Here is a 23,773-nt window from a genome sequence, read left to right on the forward strand (position 1 = left end):
AAAATGTTTTTATTGTTCGTATGCAAATGTTCGTCTGGCACAAAAACAAAATTTTTTTTTTAAACATCCTGCCTAAAGAACCAAAACTTACTTGAATACTAGGACATAATCATTACGCCAGAAAGCAAGTCTTTCTAGATCAAAATTAGAAAACTATTGCATTTTAATTCTTAGATGTATAAATTACAAAAACATAAAACGTGCTGCACAAAAGCTGTCACTTATTTTGAGAAGAAATGAATTTTTTCTTTGATGAAAGAACTGAAATTTTGAAGCGTTTAAATAAAACCTGTGATTCATACAAATATTATGGATACTGTAACCATTACCCTGTAAACTAGCAATGTAGTTTTTTAGGCACATAGTAAGATTTATATCTCTATTAACCCAAAATTATTCTTCAAAAAGGAAAGCTGTAGAACTTTTCAATTTATAATTAAATTGCTATGTGGGAATCTGAAATGCAATATAACTCTTCAATTGTTGTTTTCTCTTTTTTCCACTGCCTTTGTAGTACGTCTTTTTAAAAAAAACCAAAAAACTTTCTTTACTTATTAGGGTTTACTTTTTTCCCACTTCAAAAGTTTCTAACTAATCTTCTGTTGAGCTGAACATGTATTTGTTTTTGGCTGTGCAGTTTATCAAGTGAGGGTTTTCCATGATTATGACAAGATGGTTTAGACAATGTGGATCCAAGGAAACCGTAAATTTTTTATTTTTACTGCCTAATGAAAGGGTGAATTAAATGTAAAAAAAGAATTATTGACATAAAACAGTATCAAAAAGGAAAGACAGAGGGAAAGGTGGAAAGGACACAAGGAAAAAGAGAGCAAGACATGAAATGGAAGGTAAGAAGGGAATGACACAACATTTAGAAAATGTAACAGGAAATAAAATGTGAAGCTACAAATATTCTTCTATACTTATCCACACCTGGAAAACAGTGAAATAGGAGAATAAACCAGGCTGTGAGCTGTTTTTGGATATAAATTCAGGTTCATTCAAGTTTAGTAAGATGCTTGGCAACAAAGATCACTGCATGTCATTTGCACTTGAATGCCATTGAGTGAAAATGATAATGCAAGTGTCCAATAAGGAAACTGATAATAGTTTCAGTAGTTTCAAATCCGGTTTTTTCTGATTCCTGAAATCTTGTTAAGTGGAACGGTATGTTTTGCCACAAATGTTTTGCTGGAAAACCAGTAAAAAAAAGCAAAAGCAAACAGCTTCCTTATTGAGCGTAATGTAGCGATGACGGGTTTACAGCTTTTTCCACAATAAAGTCAGTGAGTGAAGGCGTCAGCCAGAACTACATTTCTGCAGTGATTTCAAACATTTTCAGATTCTCCCACAGCTGAGATGATGAACCGTGCTTACCTTTTCTTATCAAGAAAGAGCTGCGGCACAAATCTTAATGAATAACATCTTTGGAATGTGGCTTTCCAGAGAGTAAAAAAAAAAAAGAGAGAGAGAAAAAAGATACACCTCTCCAACATCCAACCGTAGAAACCTAAACGCTCTCAGGGGGTGGAATCTGAAATGACAGGTTGTGGGTGGGGAGGTGGGAGTTAAAATATCACTACCAATCTGCCACAAGGACACAGAGGAGGCTCGACAACTCAGCTGACTCAAACAGGTGAGAGCACAGCCTAACCCAAAAAATTGGCCTTTTTCACAGTGGATCTGATCTCGTCTCTCTGACTTGTTTGCACGGCCAGACCTCATTAGAAAGTCTAAATTGGCTTCATTTTCAATGCATAGCAAATTTGACCTGGTTAATTGGTGCTGGCAGATCCTTATTTAAATTCATTATAAGAGATTAAAAACGAAGCACAGGTCAAAATGTTAACAGCGCCTCAGAGGGAAGACAGAGAAGATGTGACAAGATGTGACAATGTAAATAAAGGCCAAGGTAGATATCTGAGAGTAGATAGTAAACTAGATCATACACTTGTTTATGTCGAGTTGTGGTTGGGGTGAAACTTGTTAAATAGCAATTAGTCATTTCTTTCAATGCAGGTTGATGTCTTACAAGTTGCGGCTCATTAATCAGCTCAGGATAAACGGACAGGAAGAGAGAACATAAGGCTGAGTTCATTTAATCTTACTCATCGTAAGAAAATCTCCTCAGGTCGAACGTCAGAGAAACATCATGTCAAAAGGCAAGTTGCTCAATGTTTAGGAAGGTTTTTTTTTAGACAAATTATAAATATTTGCTATTACTAAGTAGTATGCTTTGTATCTTTTAGACATTGACAGAAATCAGGTGTTGCAAAACATCAGGGTGAGAAAATCAACCAAGAAGGACTGCTGGTGGATCCAAAGTTCTAACAATGACAAGTGAGTAAAGTTAAACCAGTAATTTGCTGCTAGGCTGCAGGATAACTGAGCAGGCAACAAGATGGCTAATTTGTCCAACCTTGTAAAAGAAGTTGTAGAAATGACATGTTAGAAGTAATAACAAAAACTTCTCCTGTCCCTTAGGGTAGTTTCTGAAGCGAAACAGGAACCTGCTCCAGCGATAAAGAATTCATTGGTCCAGACGAGGATCAAAAGATTCCAGTGAGTTACACAAAATCTGCTCAGTTGTAGCTAAAGATTTGATCCCATCTGCTTATTTTAAAAATAATACCACATGTATAACATCTAACCAACTTATTTAACTAAAGTTACTCAAAGTACAGTAAATTAGTAAATTTTTCGAACACGTTTTCTTCCAATTAATGTTTCATTAACATTTCTAGATCCTGCAATTTGCAAATAAAAACCTGCTTCTTGTTGTGTTGCTCAAGTTGACATTGTTCTTCCAAGGATTTCATCACCCTAAAGTAATTAAAGTATTCCAGGCTTCAGGCCCAACTCACCATCTCAGACTTTAACAGACATAAACATTAACTTTGTCCATCAGCTGATTCCCTACAGACCTACAGTGTGAAAGTGACCTGGACTTTTAATTACTTCACATTGGGCTAAATATATACTGAAGCATTTTCTACCCTTAGGGAAAACCCATTTGCACAGAATAAACAACAAAATAATTCTTCTTAAAGCCTAAAAGATAAATCACTGATTGCAATTGTCAATCGTTTACCAACCTTGAATATTGAGTGAGCACTGCATTTTAAATACTAAACCAAAAAGCCTCAATTCAGAGTAAGTGATTGTGTGTTTATAATACAGAAATTCACAGCAGAAATGACGAGTTTTTATATGTATATGTGACTTTTTCTGCCACCAACTCTGCTGTTCGACATGGTGTGAATAAGATAAATTATTTTAGCACCAAACCTTGGTTTGGTTTATTGTTGTATATATCTAGAAAGCTGCACATTACTATTTTTATTTATGGAAAAGGCTAACAAGGCCTTTCATAGAACTCAGAAGTAAAAGGTGCAATTTTTTATTTAGCGAAATTTTGGCAAGTGGGTTCACACAAACACACACAGGTAAGTATACCATTTTAAAAAAACATTTTATTTAAATCGTCTCCCTGAGAACATGCTATTGGCTCCATTCTCCTGTGGTAATAGCAAATAGAGCATTCAGTGTTCGGATACACTCACTTAAAACTCTTAAATTAAGAACAAAATACTGAAGTAGATTGCACTTGGAGAAAAGATAACTCTGAAAAGTCGCAAACACACATTTGATAACTCTCAAATAACCCTTCAGTTAGGTCTGCTCTTCCTCTGGTGACAAGGATGAGCTGGATTATTATACCGCATCATGTGTTGTGTTGTGTTGTGCCCACCGCATTCGTGCAGCCTGAGCCGTGGCAGCACCAGCCTGAAACGGTCGCATTCAGAGAGAGGAGACTTGAAGATCTGCTTGACCAGCCCGCCCACTGACAGCTGAAGAGGCTGCATCTGTAATTATGACTGCAGACGTGGGATGGCACATCTGTCAGCGCGGCTGCAGCCACTGCAGAGTTTTAGTTGCTAAATAACTGGCTGTGACACGTTAAGTTTGCACCGGTTGCGATATTAAACGGCCAACAGTTACGTTTCTGCAGTGGACGTTTGACCTTGTGTTGCTTTGTTTAGAAGCTTTTGAAATGTGTTGGAGGCTCTGTGTGTTTGTGCGTTTTAAATTTAAATAATAGTAAAATAAAAAACCCCAGAAGAATCGGGGACCATAGGGAGAAAAACACGAGAAAAACGAGACTTTTTCTGCTCTTTAGACCAGGGGTGTCAAACTCCAGTCCTCAAGAGCCGGTGTCCTGCAACTTTTAGATGTGCCTCTGCTGCACCACACCTGAATAGAATAATTAGGTCATTAAGGCTCTGGAGAACTGATCTACACAAGGAGGAGGTAATTAAGCCATTTCATTCCAGCGTTTTTGTACCTGTGGAACATCTAAAAACTGCAGGACAGCGGCCCTCGAGGACTGGAGTTTGACAACTGTGCTTTAAACGTACAGTGCAGGCCACATTTACTGGCACCTCTGGTGCAGATGAATAGCAAATCCTTAAAATAGATTCACGCAATATTATAAAAAAAACACCAACCAAATATTTAATGTGACTACATATATTGAGTGGGAGAGAAAAAAAAAATCACAAAGGGCCTCAATTACTGGCACCCCTGCTGTTAACTCTTTACCTCATCTTTTACCAACAGAGAAACACTGAGCCATCTCCAACAATAACTTATATCATGGATAGGATTCACATTTAGAAAGAGAGATGGAAAAGAAATGATGTAGTGTGTGCTGAGAAATTTTTGTGTTGGTTTGGTTTTACACTGCAAAAACAAGAATTTTTTATCTGGTTTCTAACGCAGATATCTTAGTATTCTCGAAATAAGACAAAATTAACTTATACTAACTTTTCAGCACAAAATAGGAGCTTGTTTTAAGTCAATAATTCCTTTGAATTAAAATTACTAGTTAGTAGTTAAATAATCTGCAGGTGGAGCAAGACATTTTAACTTATGTTATGGGAAAAATGTCTTATTCCACTGGAAGATTATTTCACTTATAGCTAGTACTTTTTCATCAATGTTAAGGAATTGTTTACTTTAAAAAAGCTCCTATTTCTTGCTGAAAAGTTAATGGTAAGTTAGTTTTGTCTTATTTCAATTGTACTAAGATATTTGCAATAAAAACTAGACTTGGTCTGGTACTTTGGGTACCAATAATGACCCAATTTAAGTGTCTTTGATGCTACGCACTCTGACAAGGTTTTCAAGCCCTTTGAAAGTGAAAATGACCCACAGCATGACAGATCCTCTGCCGTGTAGGCTCAGTCTTAGTCTCATCTAAAAAAAGAACAACTCCCAGCAGAGTTTATGTTTTTGATAGAAGGACAGAAAAGGCTTTTTCTGGCAAGCATGCAAGCAATTGGCTTGCAGATAGTATGTAATTGTTGTCATGGAGACTCGGTGACCTTAAAATGTCACTCTTTGCCGCAGTTCTTTTACAGTAATGTACGACAGCTGCAGTGTTTCTTGGCTTATGAAGAACGCTATCCTGTCTATTGCATTGTGTCACATACATGTGGCAAAACGTAAATGAAAATATAAAATACATTAAAAAAACGTATTTGTTAGAGGTTCAAAGAATTGTCACACCAGTCATTTTGTTGAAAATGGCCAATTCTTGATGACGTAAGGGAATGTATTCCGATTAAAATGGTGATCTTCTTAGTTATGCCACTGCAGTAAAAATTTATCTAATTAAATTAATTTAATTTAATTAAATTAAAAAACTGTTCTATAAAAAGAACTGTTTTTATAGTTCTCCAAGAGGCGCCAATAAATGTGGCCCACACTGTATTGTCCCAATTTACCTTAACCGGCTGGGAGGTAAAGTAGTGAAGCATTGTAAGATTGGCATTGAACACAATGCAGGAAACTAATTAAATATCAACACATTCCTTTATTCTGGCCGGTGGATAAACAGAGCGTCCTGCACGGAAGCAGGGGGGTGGTGCGGCGTGACGTCCCCACAGGACTACAAACTCACTCGGCATCTTAATGAGCGGGACTAGTCTGAGTTGATTGGGTTTGGCTGAATAATGCGACCAGCCATGGTTTCCTCAGGAGAACCGACCCCGCTCACCTCAAAGGTACAGACAGTTTGATGAATTGGTAATGAGCTAGGAGGAGGGTCCAGGTGCTGTGAGCTCCGCTACAGAGTGCATGCCTTCTGCCGATTTTAACAAGGAGTCGCCAGCAGCGGGGTCGATGCTGTGTGAAGGCATTAAATGAACCTCATTAAGCGCGTAGTGGTTAAGCGGAAAAATGCCACATTTCCTAAAACCTTCCTTCACAATCCGGACACCTTCCTCTTCCTTTGCTATCTGATACGTTCTGTTTAACACCCCCGAGAACTCCTTCTTGCTGACGGGGAAGTGGCCGTCGGCGCCGCTGTCGCCGTCCCCGGTGAAAGAAGCAAAACGCTGCTTCAGGACCACGAAGAGGCTGGTGTCGAGCGGCTGCAGGATGTGCGAGCAGTGGGGAGGCAGGCAAAGGAGGATGACGCCCTCTTTCTGAGCCGACTCCACCACCTCCAGGCTCACCGGCGACTTGTGGCCATCGAAGATCAGCAGCAGAGGACGCTCCTTTGCTGCATGAAGGAGAAATTGTTTGAGGAACCACTTCTTAAAGAGCTCTGAGTTGACGTAACCAGATTCCGACCACCCGTAAAGGGCATCAGGTGGACCTTGAGTCTTGTAGCACACTCCTCCTGGATAGGCCTTGGAGTAGATAACAAACGGAGGAATGTCTTCTCCAGCTGCGTTGAAGCAAGCCAGGACAGAGACGTGGTCCCTGGAGCTTGCCGCTGGCTTGTAGCCCAGACTCGTGGGCTTGGAGAGGACGGCCTTCCTCCTGCCCAGTTGGTAGCCCGTCTCGCTACAGTTGTAGATCTGGCTCGGCGAGTCTCTGAGCCCGTGTGTGTCTGCGATCGTGCTCAACAGACGAAAGAACTGATCCACCGCTTCCTTCCTGACACACACTGTCCTCCCACGCACAACATTGTCTGCTGGCTGAATAGTAATGTTCTTTTCTTGCCTTTTTCTAAAATTGAGCCACCACGTCTGGCCCAGTTTGGAAAATGCCACCCTCCGGTGCTGCCGCTTATAAATGGACGATGCAAAGGACACTACCTGCTGCTTGGTAAGTGGGAATCCATGCTTGGACATGTATAAGGAGAACTCCACCAGCAGCTTCTCGTCTGCGGAGGTGATGAGCCGAGCCGGTCCGCTGCGGCTCCCAGGTGTCACCCGTCCACTCACTCTGTCTCCAAGCGAGGACTTGGGGACGCCAAACTCCTTAGCCGCCTGCCTCACTGTGCTCCTCCCAGACTTCACCTCTATCAGCGCATGCTCCATGGCCTCCTCCGTCCATTTCTTCTTTTTCTTGCGCCCAACTTTGTCAAGATGGTTTCTGGACGGCATTTTTTTCTAAACAGACAGGCAGAGGAAATTTAGACTTTAAAGATTCACCAACTATATTGATTAGTTCACTTCTGTGAACTAACCAATATAAACATCACTTAATATATTAAGAAATTTCACAATTTGACATCTTGATACAAATCAGTACTAAAATAAAAATATATGGTAGTTTATATTTTTAGTATTTAAGCAGGATTTCCCCCAGTGTATAATAAGCCTGGTGGGCTGCCAGACTTTACTTGTTCCCCCACAAGGCTAAGCGTTACTTTTTTAAGTCTTTTTAAAATGTTTGCATTTTTAAGGATTTATAGTTGATGTTCAGGTATTAATCTTCCAATCTTTCAATAACACATAATTATCAAGTGATGTTTTCAAATTTCCTGTTAAATTTAAACATTTTTTAACTTAAAAAGACGATGGGCCTCTGGATGAATGGCTGCCTTGGCACCCAACCACCGGGCTTAGCAAGTGTTCTGGGGGAAACCTTGTTTAAGATGATTCATATTTTAATACTTTCATTCTTTCTCTTATTATTATCATTGAAATAAACAACAGCAATGATGAAAGTTAACATTTTTAACTTGTAAGAATAATAAAAGTATTAAATAACTGGTGATGAAAGCACTGTCGTTAAGCTAGAAGATTATTTTAAGTCTGTCAACCTCTCTTACTATTTTCACAAACCTTTTTAAGAAACGGGAACAGGTTTTGACTGTCTGAGGGTAACAAAGTGGCTTAAGGTCCAATTTCAAACCTGTTCTTCTTGACTAATTATTTTATTGTGTGTTGACAGAACACTTCATCTCTTGAGTTCAGGAGCCTTTTTATGTCTGAATAATTCATAGGTGAGAGCTAAGTGACTCACCAAACAAACTAGGGCTGCACAAAATTAGGAAAACATTATGGTAATATTGTTGAAAAGTGCAAAGAGAATATCGTTTGCAGTTACCCTCCTTCTCTTCCTATAATAATGTTCCTGTCACTTTTCCTATGCTTCAGCAGCTCGGTTACTTCCACAATAAAGTAGGACAATCCATCAAATATTCAATTCAACAGAAATATTCACCTACGAATGTCTTATCTGTTTTTTTATTAAATTATGTATTTCTGCAAAAGAGAGCGATTTAAATAGACGAACATTACAATTAACTTTGTAGCACTGATTGAACAAAAGGAAAAAATATATTTTCTGTAACAGTATAAATGTTAGGACACCTAACAGTTGATGTTTCCCCCCCCTTCAGTTTGACATAACTTCAGTGAGACGCCTCTTGTAACCACCTATCAGTCTCTGACATCAGTCTGTGGAAAGTTTGCTCCATTCCTCACTTTCAGTGATTAGTTTGGGAGGTTCTGGCTTGTTACAATCACCCATCAGCTTCTCTCTGAGATTAATATCTGAGTTTGATTTTGCCCAGGACTTTTCATTTCCTGACTCTGAACTAAACCTTGGAGCAGTTGCTTATACGTTTTGGGTTATTGTCATGTTCCAAGGTCCAGATCTGCTACTTCCTAAAGTTTTTGACAGATTGGTCTCACATTTCCTGAAAGGACCCACTGATACAATGAAGAACTTATGGTTAACTATGTGATGGCTAGCTGTTGGGTCTAATTGCAGCAAAGCATCCCCATACTTCTAAGCTTTAACTGGTTTATGCCAAACCTGTCCTCCGTTCTGGTGCCCAAATAATTCAGGTTTAGACTCATCCAGAGAAATTTTTATTTATTTATTTTTTACAGAAACCCTGGTCTGTCTAAATTTCAGGCAGGACTTTGCTTTCTTAAAGACAGCAACCGTTTCCCCTGCAAACCTCTCATGTTCACCATCTTTAGTATTTTATAACACCAAATGTTTTTAATTATAAAAGCTATAAGAAAGGCTGGTTTTATCAGTACTGTGTCTAAATATAATATTTACAACAGGGGACCAATAGTACATGTTCCATATTTATGGAAAGGGCTCACTCAGCTGGCCTCATTCTACAAAATAGTTTCCTTTTGTAAAATTGATAAAATTCATTTAGTTTAAAAAAAAAACAAAACAGAAATACCCTTTAGTGTAATTTCTTTAGTTTTTAAACTAAAACATTTAATTTAGTTCAGGTTTATGAAGTATCTCTTTTGTGGCACTACACATTTTATTTTGTAGCAGCGGAGGCAAAACTGGCTCTGAATTAAAAGGGTTGCTGACTACTTCACGGACGTCGGAAGACGGAAATTTCAAACGCTTCTTTTTTCTGATCTTCTGTTTTCAAGACCGAAATTGAACTTTCTACGTCCTAAATTAGGTTTTAAAAATATTTAAATGTGCTTTATTTGTATGTTTTTTTGACAACATACATTACATAAAGCAGTAGCGGCAAAATCGATTCTCCTTAACTTTTAAGAGCCTGAAAGCATCAAAATACACCATGCAGAGACTCCAAGGAGATTCATGGTGGAGACGTTCAACATTTGAAATTATACTGCGTTATATATATTTTTTCTCCTACAAAGACGTCTTCTTGCGACTCTAAAATTGTCAAAGCGTACTTACGGGCCAGGGAAGATCCTCGTAATATTCTTATCTGGTGATAATTTCTCCTGTGTTGGTTTCTCCGTGATGAAACGTGAACGCTGCTGTTCGTGAAGTACGATGCTGTGCAGTCTGAAGGCTTCTGAGGTAGTTTTGAAGTTGACAACATAATAGTTACAGTTTGTTCATTTAATACTAACCGCTATTTCATCTCCCGGCTCCAGAAACACAACAAATTATATATTATATAGCAGGAGTGGAGACATTTCGTCTTCCCCTAGCTTAAGACTGCTACAGCAAGGAGCGCAACCGGAAATAAAGTTGGGTTAATTTCAAAACAAAAGTATTAAAGCGACCATTACCAAAATAAGTGCCCAAAACTTCAGAAATTAAAAAGTAAAATCAATAGAAAATATTCAGTTCATTTTGTTGCATTTTATTTAGCCTATATAATTAGGTTGGATATTGATTATATTTTATGTAATTATTTAAAAGATTTAACATAATACTTTAGATTTAATACGTGTTCTACTTCTTTTCAAAAAATTGTTTAATTGCGTTTTTATTTCTGATGTTTTTAAACCATTACTTTATTAATTAAGCTTTTCTCACATGTACTTTGTCACATGAATAAAAAAAATTAATGTCTGTTTTTGCTTGTTTATTTATTGCTTATATTTTTGAAATACAACTTAAACAATTCTAGTTTAAATGAATTTATAGTTAACATAGAACCTTAAAGCACACAAGGTAGTTAAACTTGAGCAGGTGATAAAATGGTTTCTATATGTACACCTTTTACAATGGTTTTGAATCCAATAATAGAAAATTGCTGATAATCAATATGGCGATTGAAATTCTTGGGTGAAATCCAGGTTTTACTCAATTTCTTTTTGCTGTAAATAAATAATTTAGTTTTGTGTAATTTTTGGCAGGAATAATTTTCTGTACAGCTTTGCATTGTGTTGGAGACTGTCTTATTATATATGCTCTATGGAGTGTCCAGCATATTGATTTATTGATTCACCAGTCAGTTGACTGTTAAAAAGCATCATCAAATGAGACACTTTTCCGCTGTCTTCTGATATATTGTTACATAAAGAGTAAGCGATTTGCTCATGTGACTTTATGATGCTTTGTCCGCGTTTCATTCAAGCTTTATATCTATAGTGGGCAGCCGCTACTCATTTACCAGTCTCCTCTCCTGTTCCACAACGTGTCCTGTGAGAATTAAGCTGTGAACAAACACAGTGTTGATATTTAAAGCAGAATTTATTAGTTATGGAGCTCATATACTCACTGTGTTTATCTCCCAGAGCAGATCCTTTGTGCATATTTCTTTTGCAAATATAGATCACTACTTGGCTTATATTGTAAAAGGAGACTACATTATGTCCTGAAACCCCAACAAAAACATGCAGAAGTCCACTGTATCTGACAGTAGAGCCTTTAAATGTGACTGCAGTTTTGAGTTGGTTTGAACCTCATGGAAATGTTCCAGAGATTTGTAATATGAGGTCTTAAGTGACAAAGTTCACCTTCAGTTGTGTTTTTTACTCTGACCTTTTAACATCAGACAGTGTACCGTATGTATTGAATTTTAATTCAGAACAAGCTGTGCAATGTGAGTCGGTTCCTTTTGTGCATCTGCAAAATCATGTTTTAAGGGATGATCAGAATTCTTTGGATGAAGTTCTAGTAAAGATGTTGTAAAGTAATATATTACTTGTAATACAGATCTTTCTGTATAATCCAGATTTGTTAGTCCTAGTTGACTTGTTCAAAAGCAGTGATGAAGCAAAACAGATTTCTAAAGATTGAAAACAACTATAATTTTGTTGTAGAAGTTTACACAAACATTATTTTATTGGCCTTTAAACTGTCTTTATATTTGCATTGGGTGGATATTTATTAAGAAGACAATTAATATGTTCATGGGAGGTAGAAGGCAGTGGGCCCTCCAAGATCTTCTTGTGTAAAATCACATAGTGAAAACAGAACGTGGTCAAGCATTTCCAAGTAGAGTAACTCTCTTGCATAAAATTAAATAAATAAATAAATAAAATACCAAACAAAGATCTATGATATTTTTGCTTTCAATGCCATTTTACTTATAATTCTGTTTTCAGTTGTGTTTCACACAGGAAAATGACTGGTGGTGCACCTAGCTTTAGCCTCTGGGTTCATGCAATCTGGATTTATGTTGAAAAGAAAAGATGAACCCTCAAACCATCAATATAGAGCAGATAACTATTGTAAAGGCTGCATTTAGTGAGTGATCATATAAACCTATATATATACAGTATATATACATACTGTAGATAGATATCACAAAGGAAGATGCTTGATAATTCACCTCCTATCATAAATTCCTGTTTACATAGTTATTTATTTATTTAAAGATAATCACCTAATGTAGATGTGAAAATGATTTAGGTTTGCTAAATTGCTTTTTCATAAACCTCCACAATGTTTTCTCAGATTTGAGCTATGATGAAATTCTGCTTTCATCTTTGCTTCTCTCCAATCAGCTGTAATAAAAACTCCCACCGTACTGAACTTTAAAATAAGGTTCCAGGTTTCTCAGCTTTTACTTTTACTGTAAATTGTCATTGATGCTATCAGATGAATTTTTCTGAAAGTTGTCTTTCACCTTTTTGTTGTAGGCCTTCAGCTAATCAGACAAACAATGACGTTGATTCTATTAAACCTGATGATTCGACTGAGGAAACAAGAAAAAATTCCACGAGGAATACAAAGTTAGTATAGAACATCCTCTTTTTAATTGTGTTTGCAAAAATGCTGTAGATCTACTGTGTATCAGGTGTTTTCTTAATTCTAAATAAATATCATGCTATGTTACAGACGCCAATCACCATCCAAACAAGCACAAGAGCAACAGCCAGTCATAAACACAAACAATGAAAAGAAGGAGGTGGAATTAAAAGCACCAGCTGGCGAGTCCAATGTGGAGCAGAACGGGGAGGATGTTAAGGTCTCTGCAGATGTAAATAATGAAGAACAAATCCAACCAGTTTCTTCAGAAAATGGTAAAGTTGATGCAGCAGAACCACCACCTGCCCATAAAACTGCAGAAGTCAAAGAACAAAACCCTGACACTGATTATCAGGTTTCCCGTGATCTTGGGGTGAAATCAGGTGCAACAGGCACTGCAGAGATTCCTGCTCCACCTCCAGAAGCTTTGATCAAAACAGACACAAGTAGTTTGGAGGACGGAGGGGAGACAGTATCCACGCAAACTACAGAGGGAAGTCGAGAGAAATCCCTGCTACCTGCAGAAGAAATTGTACCCGCTGCCTCTCCGTTTATTGTGAACACTGCTACCCCGGATGAAGACATTCCTCCTCAAGCCAGCGTGGAACCTAACATGCAGTTTGATTCTGTAAGCAAGTCACCTGCTCAGCCTGGAAATGAAACACCTGCAGAGGCCAGTAGTGAAAAACAACCCCCAGAGCAAGTTGACAATGAAACTGTTGAAGCTGAGGTTGAGGCGGAGGTGGAAACCCCCGATGTTGATAATGCAACACCCCGTGAGGAGGCTCCTCCACTTAACAGTGTGCAACCAGTCGCCTGTACTCTACCCGAGTCACACGATGAAATCCAGGCAGTTGACAATATTGTTGTTGAACAAAGTGTTGAGCCATCATTTGGAGATAAAGTACATTCCATGGATTTGAACATTGAAGATGCTCTTAAACCCATACCGACTGCAGATCCTGAAGCTGTTCAGGATAGTTCAGATTACAGACCCATTAATCTGACAGATGCCCTGCATGTGGAGGCACCCCAAAAAGAATCTGTTCCTAAAACTGAAGCTCAAGAACAGCCTCATCAAGAGGAACCTAATCCCCAGCCTGACGATGCTAAAGTGTAAGCATGCTTTCACAAGCAGTAGAAACATGACAATAAAACACTTTATATTTATTGATGATTTTTTTTTATAGTTCTGAAGGCCTTCAGAAGCCTGCAGAAGAACTAAATTCAACCCAGGTTTTTGAAATATCCAGGTAAGTTTTCAATAGGTCCTGTCGCATCTCTAAGCATTAGCATGGTTTGGCATTTCTTATAGAAAAATGTGAGGTGTAAAAAGTATTTAAAGTTATAATTAACACTGGAAGCTTTACACTGTGAGGTAATTCAATGTTTTCACATTTCTTTTAGTGACGGAACCCCTTTTTGCTCTTACTGCAACAAAATAATTGATGGGAACGTGAAGATCACTTTGAGCGAACCGCCCATGGTATGCCATGAAGAATGCCTCAAGGTTTGCATTTCTTTGCATATTTGATTTTCTTAAAATACAAACTTTTCATACCCATAGAATTTTAAAAATATTTCATAAGGTTATAACCACAAACATTAATGTATTTTATCATGATTTTATTTCATAGGCTACACAAAGTACTCAGAGTAAGCTAAAACATTCTCCACCCAACGTTTGATGTAATTACAAACACAAGTATTTTGGGTATTTCTTTACTTGCTTTAAACATCTAAAAACTAGTTTGGGCTCATTTCTATTTTCAAAATAGTGAGCTATATTGTAAAGGGTGTTTAAATATAATTGTTTTGAGTCTTGCTGCAGATTCTCAATCCAATTTAGGTCCTGATTTCTACATAATATGCTTCTGTCAGAGACATTCCATCGTAGTTCTGAGCAGCACCTCTGACAAACTTACTTGTCCTTGCTGAAGAAAAGCATTACTACAGCGTGATACTGCAATCACCTTGCTTCACCATGCATGCTTTAGGGTGTTGTTTTACTGCTAGTACTTTTAAAGATTCCCTCTCATTCCAAAAAGTTTAAATTTTGTTGTAATCAAACCAGGAGGCCATTTGACACACACTTACTAACCCAGTGGTTTTCTCTGTAATTAGGTGATCTCTGATTAGAGCTGGTTGCATTGCATGTCACACATATCCAATTTTTACTTGCAAAACATTTTTTAACCATTCATCTTCTTCCCTCCACGTACAATTAGACACTACTTTGTGTAGATCTGCACCATGAAATCACCATAAAATATGTTGCGATTTGTGGTTCGAACAGGACAAAATGCTTTAAAGACAAAAAGGCGTTAATACGGTGTGTGGTTGAAATAGTAACGCTTATCATTGCTTAATGTTAACCAATGTTTGTGTGTTCTGCAGTGCGGCGTTTGTGCTAAGGCCCTGGGAGAAATGCCGATTGCCATGTTCTTGCTTGGCAAAGTGATCCACTGTGGAGACTGCTTTGAAACAGCTCTTAACTTTTGAATTCTGCTGGCGGAAAATACTTTGTCACCAAGCTTAGAGTGAATAATGTGCTCTCTGAGAATCTCCCCGGTTTTGCCCTTGATCTGTACACTGTTTTACTGAATGTTTTCTTTCACTGAAAAGGAGGACATGGTGTGATGTGATGTTTCAAAATCGTGTATTTACAAAGAAATTACACAGTGCTAATTACCACAGATGTTTGAATGAAATGCTCCATAATCAGCATAAATTATTTTAATGCCATGTACAGGATGTGATTAAAATAAAATTACAATCAAATCCTTTAGATCAAATCAATCACTTAATTAGCCTCAATTACAAATAAGCACACTCAACACTGGTCAGCTTCAGAGCCGTTATTTAAATATCGACCTCTCTGTTGCTAATTTTAGGTAATCATGAAGGCAATTACTCACGTTTAAGAGAAACAAAAATAAAATAAAATGCACAGCAGATTTCTTCTGAAGAGAGAAGCTCCAGGAGAAACTTTGGTACATTCAGCTTCACCTGCTTTAGACTCATGATGCTCATGGGCGAGTTGGAGATAATAAGGCAGCAGCAAAAATTATATTCACAAACCAATATCTGCACCAGTAAACACTGTACAGGATGCACACAGTTATGACTTGCAAAGCAAAGCTGTCGTTGCTCTTAATTATTCATGAAACCTCATACATCACAATCAGCTCCAGAAAAGCCTCACAGAGCGAATTAAGAGAGAGAGAGAGAAAGAGAAAGAGAGAGGAAAAGAGAAAGAGAGAGAGAAAAAGAGAAAGAGAGAGAAAATGAACAACAAAGCTAAGAGAATCATCTGAGAGGATGACTTGTGAAACAGGTTGGGGCTCATTACGGTGGGTGAATTATCTTCCTCTCTTTGTCTGTTGTTCATATGTAACAGTAAAGAGAGACATTGATCTGTTATCCAAAAAGAAAAGAAAAAGGACTGCAGATGATCCAAGTTTGAAAAGTTTCTGTTTCAAGAAGGCAGGACTAAAACCTGGAGTTGGACGAGTATCTCATAGCCAGATGTGAAGCACTTAGCGAATTCCTTTTCTGCCCAGGAACCGCAAGACTGCGTAGTTGTAGGTGGTGGGAGCCAGATAGAGAATCTGAAAGAAGAAAAGCAAGGCAAGGACAGACATGAAACAGCATTAATATTCTACATATATACTGAGAGCGTATAACATTCAGTAAACAGAAGCAGAGTGAAACAAATACAATGCAATCTTTGGTTCCAGATGGTTAGAAAAAGACATGTGGATGTTTTCTGCTCAGAACTTCAAAAATTGATTGGAGTATTGTTCCTGATGCCTGCGGCAATAATCAGGTTTAACAGCTTCCTTGTTATTCTACATAGTCTACTTGGAAAAATCTAAAATAGGAACCAGATGAATTAGAGAACAGGCTTCCAACTAAAAGCAAAGACACGCAGGAGAAACAACAATGCAATTTAGAGAGGTCAACTAACCTAAAATGCATGTTTTATGTCTGTGAGAGGAAGCGTGAGTACCTAGAAAGAACCCACGCATGAATGGAGAAGACATTCAAACTCCATGCAGAAAGGCCCTGGCCTGGATTCAAACGAACAGACCTTCTTGCTGCAGGGTATATGACCTTGTTTACTGAAGTAGGTCCAAGATACATTTACAGTTCCTGGGCATAAAAGTGAGTGCTTCAAACTTGAAACTCTTAGTGATATTTGAAGTCATATCTTTAAAATAAGAATGGAAACAGCTCTTGAATTGTCAGGTTCTGTTGACAGAATCAACTAACAAAGACTGTCTGGCAAACTCTGCCTGGCCAGACTTTGCTATAAAACAATAAAGAAGCCTGGCATTCCATTTATCTTGCAACAGTTTGGGTACTCACAGAAAATCTAAACTGTAAGAGATATCACAAGATATGACTGATTTGTAAGCACTGTGATAACCCTAAGATGGACTAACAGCTGGTAATGAAGCTAAAGTCAGCATCTGCATCAGACATATAGGGACCAAATTCTATTTAAATCTAAAATACTGATCAAACATGAAATGGATAAGATTAAGAGTGAGATTACGATGAAACCCATGTTACATTTGTAAAAACATAAAACAGAAGCATCCTCAGAGAATTTTTTTTTATCAGTATGACTGTATGGCATTTGGTGATCATAAAAAAACAAAACATATAAACCAGCTATATATGTGCAATAATTTTCAGGAGTGATTAAAGAAATTGGAATTATTAGTTTCCCCCTGAATTTTGCTCATTTTCATCAGTCAGTCAATCAAGTTGATGTGTAGAGCACAATTCAGCAACAAGGCTGATCAAAGTGCTTTACATCATAAAAACACAACAAATCATAAAAACAACAGAAACCAGTGACAAACATTTACATTTACAAAAATGCCACAATCAAAAACTTCAATACACATCAAATATGGTGGTCAGTGTTCTACTCATTATTGTTCAAAAGCAACTCCAGGAACTCCAAACAGGTGAGTTTTAGTCTTGATTTAAACAAGGAAGTCAGTGTTTCAGCTGTTTTGCAGTTTTATGAACCTACATTTGCAGGTTCAACCATGCTTCTATTTTGTTCATATTGTCTCTGCCCACTCTTAATAGCATTTGCTTGAAAATATATCTTTGATTCATCAAAATGAAAATGCTAAGAGAATCGTCTATCCTAGTAAGATCCAAATTACTCTTAATGTCAATACTCCACTCTTAAAAAAGAGATAATCCTCTTTAAACTTTAAGCAAAATCAGTAATATATTGAGTCCTTACCAGCGCCAAAAGGGTGACTCCGGCCCCAGCAAATGTGGCTATGTACAAGTCATAGGTGGTATGGAACTGTAAGAAGCAACAAAAAAACAATTGGTTTGGCTTATAATTAAATAAAGACTTTCCTACAAATGCATTCCAAGCATGTAGCATCAAACAAATATGAGTGATCCCTTGACAATAACTCACTTCGCTGGTTTTGCAAATAGCCGCCAAGGTCATTCCACAGGACTTGCCCGGCATCGCATCCCAAGGAAGCAGACCTGAAATGAAAACATGACGTGAGCGAGGGCTCTCCAACTAATGCTGAATCATGACAAGGCTGTGATGCATGAACGCTCCCTTTTACACGTAGCACATCAGAGACACAGCAATGAAGAATTATCTCCATCGTTTCATAGCAAATTCAACCATCGGTCTCATGGCCACTCCCCATCGATTAATCCCCCTTGCTCCCAAGGACACATTAACACTCTCATTGGTGGGAGGGGGGATGCAGTCAGTCATTGTAGGAGAAACCCACCATACTGCCTAGCATCCATGCAAATCCAGCTATGCTGATTAATGCTGGGGGTGGTTTCAGCCAGGATGTTGATGTTGTGACAGGTGTGCTCCATGTTGAACAGAAAGAAGACCGGGATAGCGGAGAAGGCAAACACCGCCAGCCAGATGAAGGCCAAGATGTATGTGACTATAATGAACTGTTGAAACAAGAAGGTTATAGATTAGTTGCCTTCAGGCGCTCAGGTGTCAACCTGAAAAATGTGTTTTCGTTCACATTGGTCATCAACCATAATTAATCATTCCGAGGAGGAGGGGGAGGAGGGGATACAGAAACAAAGAGGGTTTCATTAACACAAACCAGCATTCAGCATCTCAACAAGAACCTGACGTCATGTTCCTCCCCGACTCACCGTCAGGCTGAGGCAGCGGCCACACTGGGTGCTCCTGAACTCCCCAAAGGTTTGCTTGACCGCACTTGTGGTGTAGAAACCCTCAGCCAGAAGCAGGATACCATAGAGGAAGAAAAATGATGCCAGCCCATAGATCACGAACTGGAAGTATTTAATACTGGAAAAGTTACAGGGGGAAAGTCAGTCGAATGGAAAATGAAAGCAATATTTGAGAGCTCTTATGAACTCATCCAAGTATAACTCACAAAGACGCCATGACCTCAAAGTCCTTAGGGTCGCGGGCAAAAGTCTTGACGAGTTCCTCCGTCTGGGCCAGCGCCTCATGCCCACAGCCACAAAACAGGGCCATGCCGGCGTAGCACAACAAGGTGGCCACCAGGGATGGGTAGGGCACTGCCCCAATGCACCGGATACAGCAATCATAGCAACCTGAGGGGGCATAATATATCAGCACACAGGCGGCACATACCGCACATATAACCACACAACACATCAACGTCACTGCAGAGGGGGGCTCTTTCACCCGGTTGGGGAGCTATGAGGAAGGTCTCGCTCTGGCGGCACATCCATGAGCACGTGTCAAACCCCCCACAAAAAAAGCAACAGAAAACAAGGAAAAAAACACAATTAGACAGCAATAACAAACAAGAGTTCAAACAGCGTCTTCCAGCAAAGCGTCCAAACTAAAGCAGTCGCCGCCGCCCTCACAAGCAGACTTGTGCACGTCTTCCAGTTTAAGCAGTCGTGTTGAAGCATTTAGCAAATATCCAAGGGGTTAATAATAAATGTGTTGCCAGAAATTGGATAGAGAAAAGCACCTAAGGCTTTGCAAAGCCAGTGTTGTCTGACCGGAAACATTTGCTGCCGGTGATGCCTTGCTCTGCAACAAGAAAAGATCCAGTACCAAGCAGTGATGTACAACGCTGCCTGCGAGGTTACGCTACTGTACAATATTGCGACGCTTCTGCGCTGATTTCATACGTATCTGATGGCTCTTCTGCTTGTGCCAACTCCTCACAGCTTAGTCCCAACTAAATCTGGCCCGGCCCCTCTCTCTGCGATGGTCACAAGCGTCACCGGGCCATTCAGGGATGGTGGTGAAACCCTGGGGGGCCCGAAGAAAGAGTTTCTCTTTGTGACTTGCGGGTACAATATCCATTGTGTTTGGAGAGATCGGAGATGAACAAAGGGCAGTGATGTCAAACAAACAAAAGGCCATCATGACACCAGAAACGGTGTCGTGCGTGATGGCAGAAGGGGTCACCGGGACCATTTCAGCACCGCTGGCTGTGTGTGACTATTGGCTATCCACAGCTGGCTGAGGCTGGCACTGAGTGTCAGTGTGGGCAGGGGGCTGGGCTCAAAGGTTCAAAGAGTGGGTGGCAGGAAAACGAGAAGAAAGGGGGGCAATTCAAACAGTTTCCCAACAACAACAACAACAACATTCAGCTTTACAACAATTACACAGGAAATCAGGCAGATTCTTAAATCTTTATGTGTGGTTTCATAAAAGTCTCTAAAAGGTCCTCAAAGCATCTGTGTTCTCAATGCAGAAAAAGAAACCATGTGTTGAGCTAATGTCTTCCCAAATTATAAATCGTAACAGAAGGAAGCGCAATAGTTTCCAAAAAATAATAGTGGCGGCATGTAGTCTCACACAAACTACTGCAAAAAAAAAAATGCCACTGTTGCCTCTGCTTAGAATTGGTTCAACTGGATCTCACATTAGTTGCAATAAATATGCAAAGGTTGCTGAAAAAAGCATGCTAAAATAAGCACACAACGTTTTTAGAAGCAAATGATAGAAATCTCCTTCCCATGGGTGACATGGACTAAGCAAGATCAGATTTACTCCCCCTCAATCTCAGACTCTCTGATTTGACTTTGAATTATGCTTCATAAGATCACTGAAGGCGATGAGGACCACTTTCTGCACTGCAAAATAGTCCCCACTGAGCACTTGTGGTGTTTTCCATTAAGTTTGAAATCATCTTTGCTTACTGAGCTTGAAAGGTGATCCAGCTGTAAATGAATATTTGAACCTAGAAATGCGTTTACATACATGAAAATTGCAGGAATAATTTGCGAGCATGCTTTGCCCACAGTGCAAAAAGGTCAACACGGTGTCCAAAGACATATTAAAAGGCAACATTAGCAAGTTATTGAAATTCACAGTTTTCAAATCCCATTAATAAGAGATGATAAGAGTTATTAAAAATTCTGTGCACTCACCCATGTCCAGAAAGAAGAGTGGGGATATTGAGGTTTAGCTGGACGGCTTTGTGACTGATATGAGGATATGAGAAGTTATTCCCTGCCACCCTTATATGAATCTGACTCGAGCTTTTGTCTCATCAACAATACATAGAGCACATCTCCTCGAGTCACATCTTAAAGTCACAAAGCCCCATTTCAGCTGCCAGTCATTATTTGTGTAGCCGCTAGGTTCAGGAAGGGGGACGAGAAGAGAGGCCAAAATCCTAATCAAAACTTTACTTGTTTTACTTTATATAGGAACTCTTCTGAGTATAATTGTTTTTCCTCTGCAGCATTTTATAAAAGGTGGTTTTACACTGCAACACAAATTTAGAAGCAGAGATAGTTTTTGAAGCTATATTTGCATAAAGTCTCAATCTATTTAAACCTACTCACCTGTTCAAAATAAAGAATATTTGACACTATTTGATGAGTCCTCTCTTTTTCCCTTTCTCCTCTTCTGTTTTATTTAATATTCTAAGTACAAAATACATTGTCGTCCCTGTTCGTTTAACTTTCTTATATCACAGACGTGTTTAACTTTGTGCACAGTAGTTTGCAGGATGCATCCAATTAACTTTCACTTCTAAATGTGTTTGTTGTCAGCGTGCCAGTGCCGTCTGTCTGCGAGCTCCACATGCTGGATGTCAGCAATACACAGTCGAACAATTTAATGCTCCTCTAACCAGCGTACTCATAGACAAAGCGATAAGAGGTATGCAGACTGAAAATAGTGAAATAAATCGCAACGGTGGCTGACATTGATGAAGTTGGCTAACAAGGCTGACATTGATGGTTTGGTCCAGCTGCTGTGCTCCTTCCCTCCCTCCAGTTTGACCCAGTTGATGTCAAAGCTGAGTTCGATACAAAGGAGCCAGTGTGGGACAGGAGAAAACATTGCACTGTCCTTTATTAAAGAGAAAGTCTTCATCCTGTTTTTATTTTCTGTTGAAGCAAAAAATATTCAACTGTATCAGAGGCAATCAGATGCCTTCATAGCGTTCCAGATTTTGTCACATTAGGATCCAATGCTGTATTTTGGGGAGATTTTATACCATAGCTCAACAAAAAGTAGCACCGAATTGTCAAGGGGAAGAGTAAGGATTAATAGTTTTCAAAATGTAAAAAAAAAAAAAAAAGCATAAAAAAATGGTGAGCACTTGTTAATTACCCTGATAACCCATAATAAACTCCAGTTTGGTGAATTGCCCTCAGAAGTCACTTTGAATACAGTAAATACAGTGAACCCTTGTGCAATTTGATCCCTGTTCTGTGAGGGCCTCAGAGGTTTGTAAGAGAAGATTAGTGATCAAACAGCATCATGAAGAAAGAACACAGCGGTAAAGACAGAACTCAGGGTGAAGTGGAGGAGAATTTATTTATTTTTATTTTTTATTTATTTCTTTTATTTAACCAGGTAAAACCCCATTGAGAGATCCACATCTCATTTTCAAGAGGGACCTGGAAGTAGAGTAATAAAACAGAATGACATAAGTTTCCTCTATGAAAGAGAGGCAAGAAGAAAGCCAATGTTGAAAGAAGGCTATGCGGAGTTGGATTTTCCAGTTGGTCACATGCTGGGGCCACAGCAGACATGTGGAAATTACCATCCGATCAAATGAGCCCAAAACATAACTTTCTGGCCTATATGTAAAACCGTATGTGTGGTGGTAATCGAACGTTGCTCATAACTCTGAACACACCATCCCCACACTGACACACAGAAGCAGCATCATGCTGTGACGGTGTTTTTAATTGCCAGTGACAGGAGCGCCGCCTGAGTCGATGGGAAGATGAATGGAGCTAAATGCAGCACAATCCTGGGGGAAAACCTGTTAGAGGCTCTGAAAGACTTGAGACTGAGGTGGATCCTTCCAGCATGATGACCACCTTAAACGAAGAGACAGAAAAAATAAAAGGAATGAAATGCTTTAGATTGAAATGTGAATGAATGGCCCAATCCAAGTCTACACATTAATCCAATTGAGGATTTGTGTAATGACTAAAAATTGATGTTCAGACTCAACTTGTCAAAACCTTCACAGTAGATGTGAAAAGCAGGTGGAGACATACTCCCACAAGACTTTCAGTAGTAATTGCATGAACGGTGGTTCAACAAAGGGTTGACTCAGGCAGGAGAATACAAATGCATACAGACTTGTACATGCAAACCATTTTGAAAAGACATGCATAATATTCCTTCCACTTAAGAATTTTGTGTTACTGTGTGTATTTTTATATTTCGTAAAATCCCAGTAACATGAAAGGTTCAAGGGCTATTTGAACTTTAGCAAGGAACTATAAATGTACAATGCTTTGCAAAAGAAGGCTCTATGCAATTAAAATTGAATTCACTTAAATTTAAGCTTAATTGCATGTCATCACTCTTTAAACAATCTAACACTTTGCAAGACACCGCAGTTATCTTAGACTGCAGCTGACGCAAAGCTGTTTGATTAACCCTTTTGGGGTCTGACATGCTCACCAACATTAACAGGCTTATTTTGTGATGGTATTTTTTTTTGAAAAAAAGAAAAAAAGAAAAAAGATCTCAGTGGTTTCTATTTCCCCGTTCTCAATCCTTTTATGTCCTAAAAAAACAGAGTGGTTAGAGATCAAGAAGAGATCATTAATGAAACATGCT

The 23,773-nt window shown here is 38.8% G+C and overlaps 3 protein-coding genes across 5 annotated transcripts; 1 reads left to right on the top strand and 2 right to left on the bottom strand.

Moving 5' to 3' along the window:
- The first annotated feature begins 1,532 nt into the window (after window positions 1-1,532).
- Window positions 1,533-15,471, top strand: LOC116728556 (zinc finger protein 185). 2 transcript variants are annotated; one of them, XM_032576771.1, is made up of 9 exons: window positions 1,533-1,636; window positions 2,020-2,162; window positions 2,250-2,340; window positions 2,485-2,562; window positions 12,582-12,674; window positions 12,781-13,806; window positions 13,881-13,943; window positions 14,098-14,200; window positions 15,088-15,471. In XM_032576771.1, exons 2-9 carry the CDS (start codon window positions 2,153-2,155, stop codon window positions 15,190-15,192), a joined length of 1,569 nt encoding a protein of 522 aa, XP_032432662.1. In that variant the 5' UTR covers window positions 1,533-1,636; window positions 2,020-2,152; the 3' UTR covers window positions 15,193-15,471. The 2 variants fall into 2 exon arrangements, with proteins under 2 accessions (XP_032432662.1, XP_032432663.1); XM_032576772.1 differs by lacking the exon at window positions 1,533-1,636 and adding an exon at window positions 1,650-1,912.
- Window positions 5,859-10,248, bottom strand: LOC116728557 (tigger transposable element-derived protein 6-like). The gene is made up of 2 exons (XM_032576773.1): window positions 9,937-10,248; window positions 5,859-7,406 (listed from the first exon to the last, which is right to left on the bottom strand). Exon 2 carries the CDS (start codon window positions 7,398-7,400, stop codon window positions 6,099-6,101), a length of 1,302 nt encoding a protein of 433 aa, XP_032432664.1. The 5' UTR covers window positions 7,401-7,406; window positions 9,937-10,248; the 3' UTR covers window positions 5,859-6,098.
- On the bottom strand, window positions 15,412-21,279 carry plp1b (proteolipid protein 1b). Of its 2 annotated transcripts, none has more exons than XM_032576775.1 (7): window positions 21,106-21,279; window positions 19,119-19,302; window positions 18,874-19,030; window positions 18,483-18,660; window positions 18,149-18,222; window positions 17,963-18,028; window positions 15,412-16,301 (listed from the first exon to the last, which is right to left on the bottom strand). In XM_032576775.1, exons 1-7 carry the CDS (start codon window positions 21,107-21,109, stop codon window positions 16,230-16,232), a joined length of 735 nt encoding a protein of 244 aa, XP_032432666.1. In that variant the 5' UTR covers window positions 21,110-21,279; the 3' UTR covers window positions 15,412-16,229. The 2 variants fall into 2 exon arrangements, with proteins under 2 accessions (XP_032432666.1, XP_032432665.1); XM_032576774.1 differs by lacking the exon at window positions 21,106-21,279 and adding an exon at window positions 19,692-19,902.
- Between the last annotated feature and the right edge of the window lie 2,494 nt (window positions 21,280-23,773).

Source organism: Xiphophorus hellerii, chromosome 11, assembly GCF_003331165.1.
Source record: "Xiphophorus hellerii strain 12219 chromosome 11, Xiphophorus_hellerii-4.1, whole genome shotgun sequence".
Taxonomy (NCBI): Eukaryota; Metazoa; Chordata; class Actinopteri; order Cyprinodontiformes; family Poeciliidae; genus Xiphophorus; species Xiphophorus hellerii.

What these genes read in the sequence shown, in the direction of transcription:
- LOC116728556 (XM_032576771.1), top strand. An exon ending in CAAAGTTCTAACAATGACAA is followed by an intron (nt 2,341 to 2,484) that starts GTGAGTAAAGTT and finishes CCTGTCCCTTAG; the next exon opens with GGTAGTTTCTGAAGCGAAAC. An exon ending in AATTCCACGAGGAATACAAA is followed by an intron (nt 12,675 to 12,780) that starts GTTAGTATAGAA and finishes GCTATGTTACAG; the next exon opens with ACGCCAATCACCATCCAAAC.
- LOC116728557 (XM_032576773.1), bottom strand. Translation starts at nt 7,400, where the DNA reads ATGCCGTCCAGAAACCATCTTGACAAAGTTGGGCGCAAGAAAAAGAAG.
- plp1b (XM_032576774.1), bottom strand. Translation starts at nt 19,731, where the DNA reads ATGTTTCCGGTCAGACAACACTGGCTTTGCAAAGCCTTAG. An exon ending in CATGGATGCTAGGCAGTATG is followed by an intron (nt 18,223 to 18,482) that starts GTGGGTTTCTCC and finishes TTTTCATTTCAG; the next exon opens with GTCTGCTTCCTTGGGATGCG. An exon ending in CTATTTGCAAAACCAGCGAA is followed by an intron (nt 18,029 to 18,148) that starts GTGAGTTATTGT and finishes TGCTTCTTACAG; the next exon opens with TTCCATACCACCTATGACTT.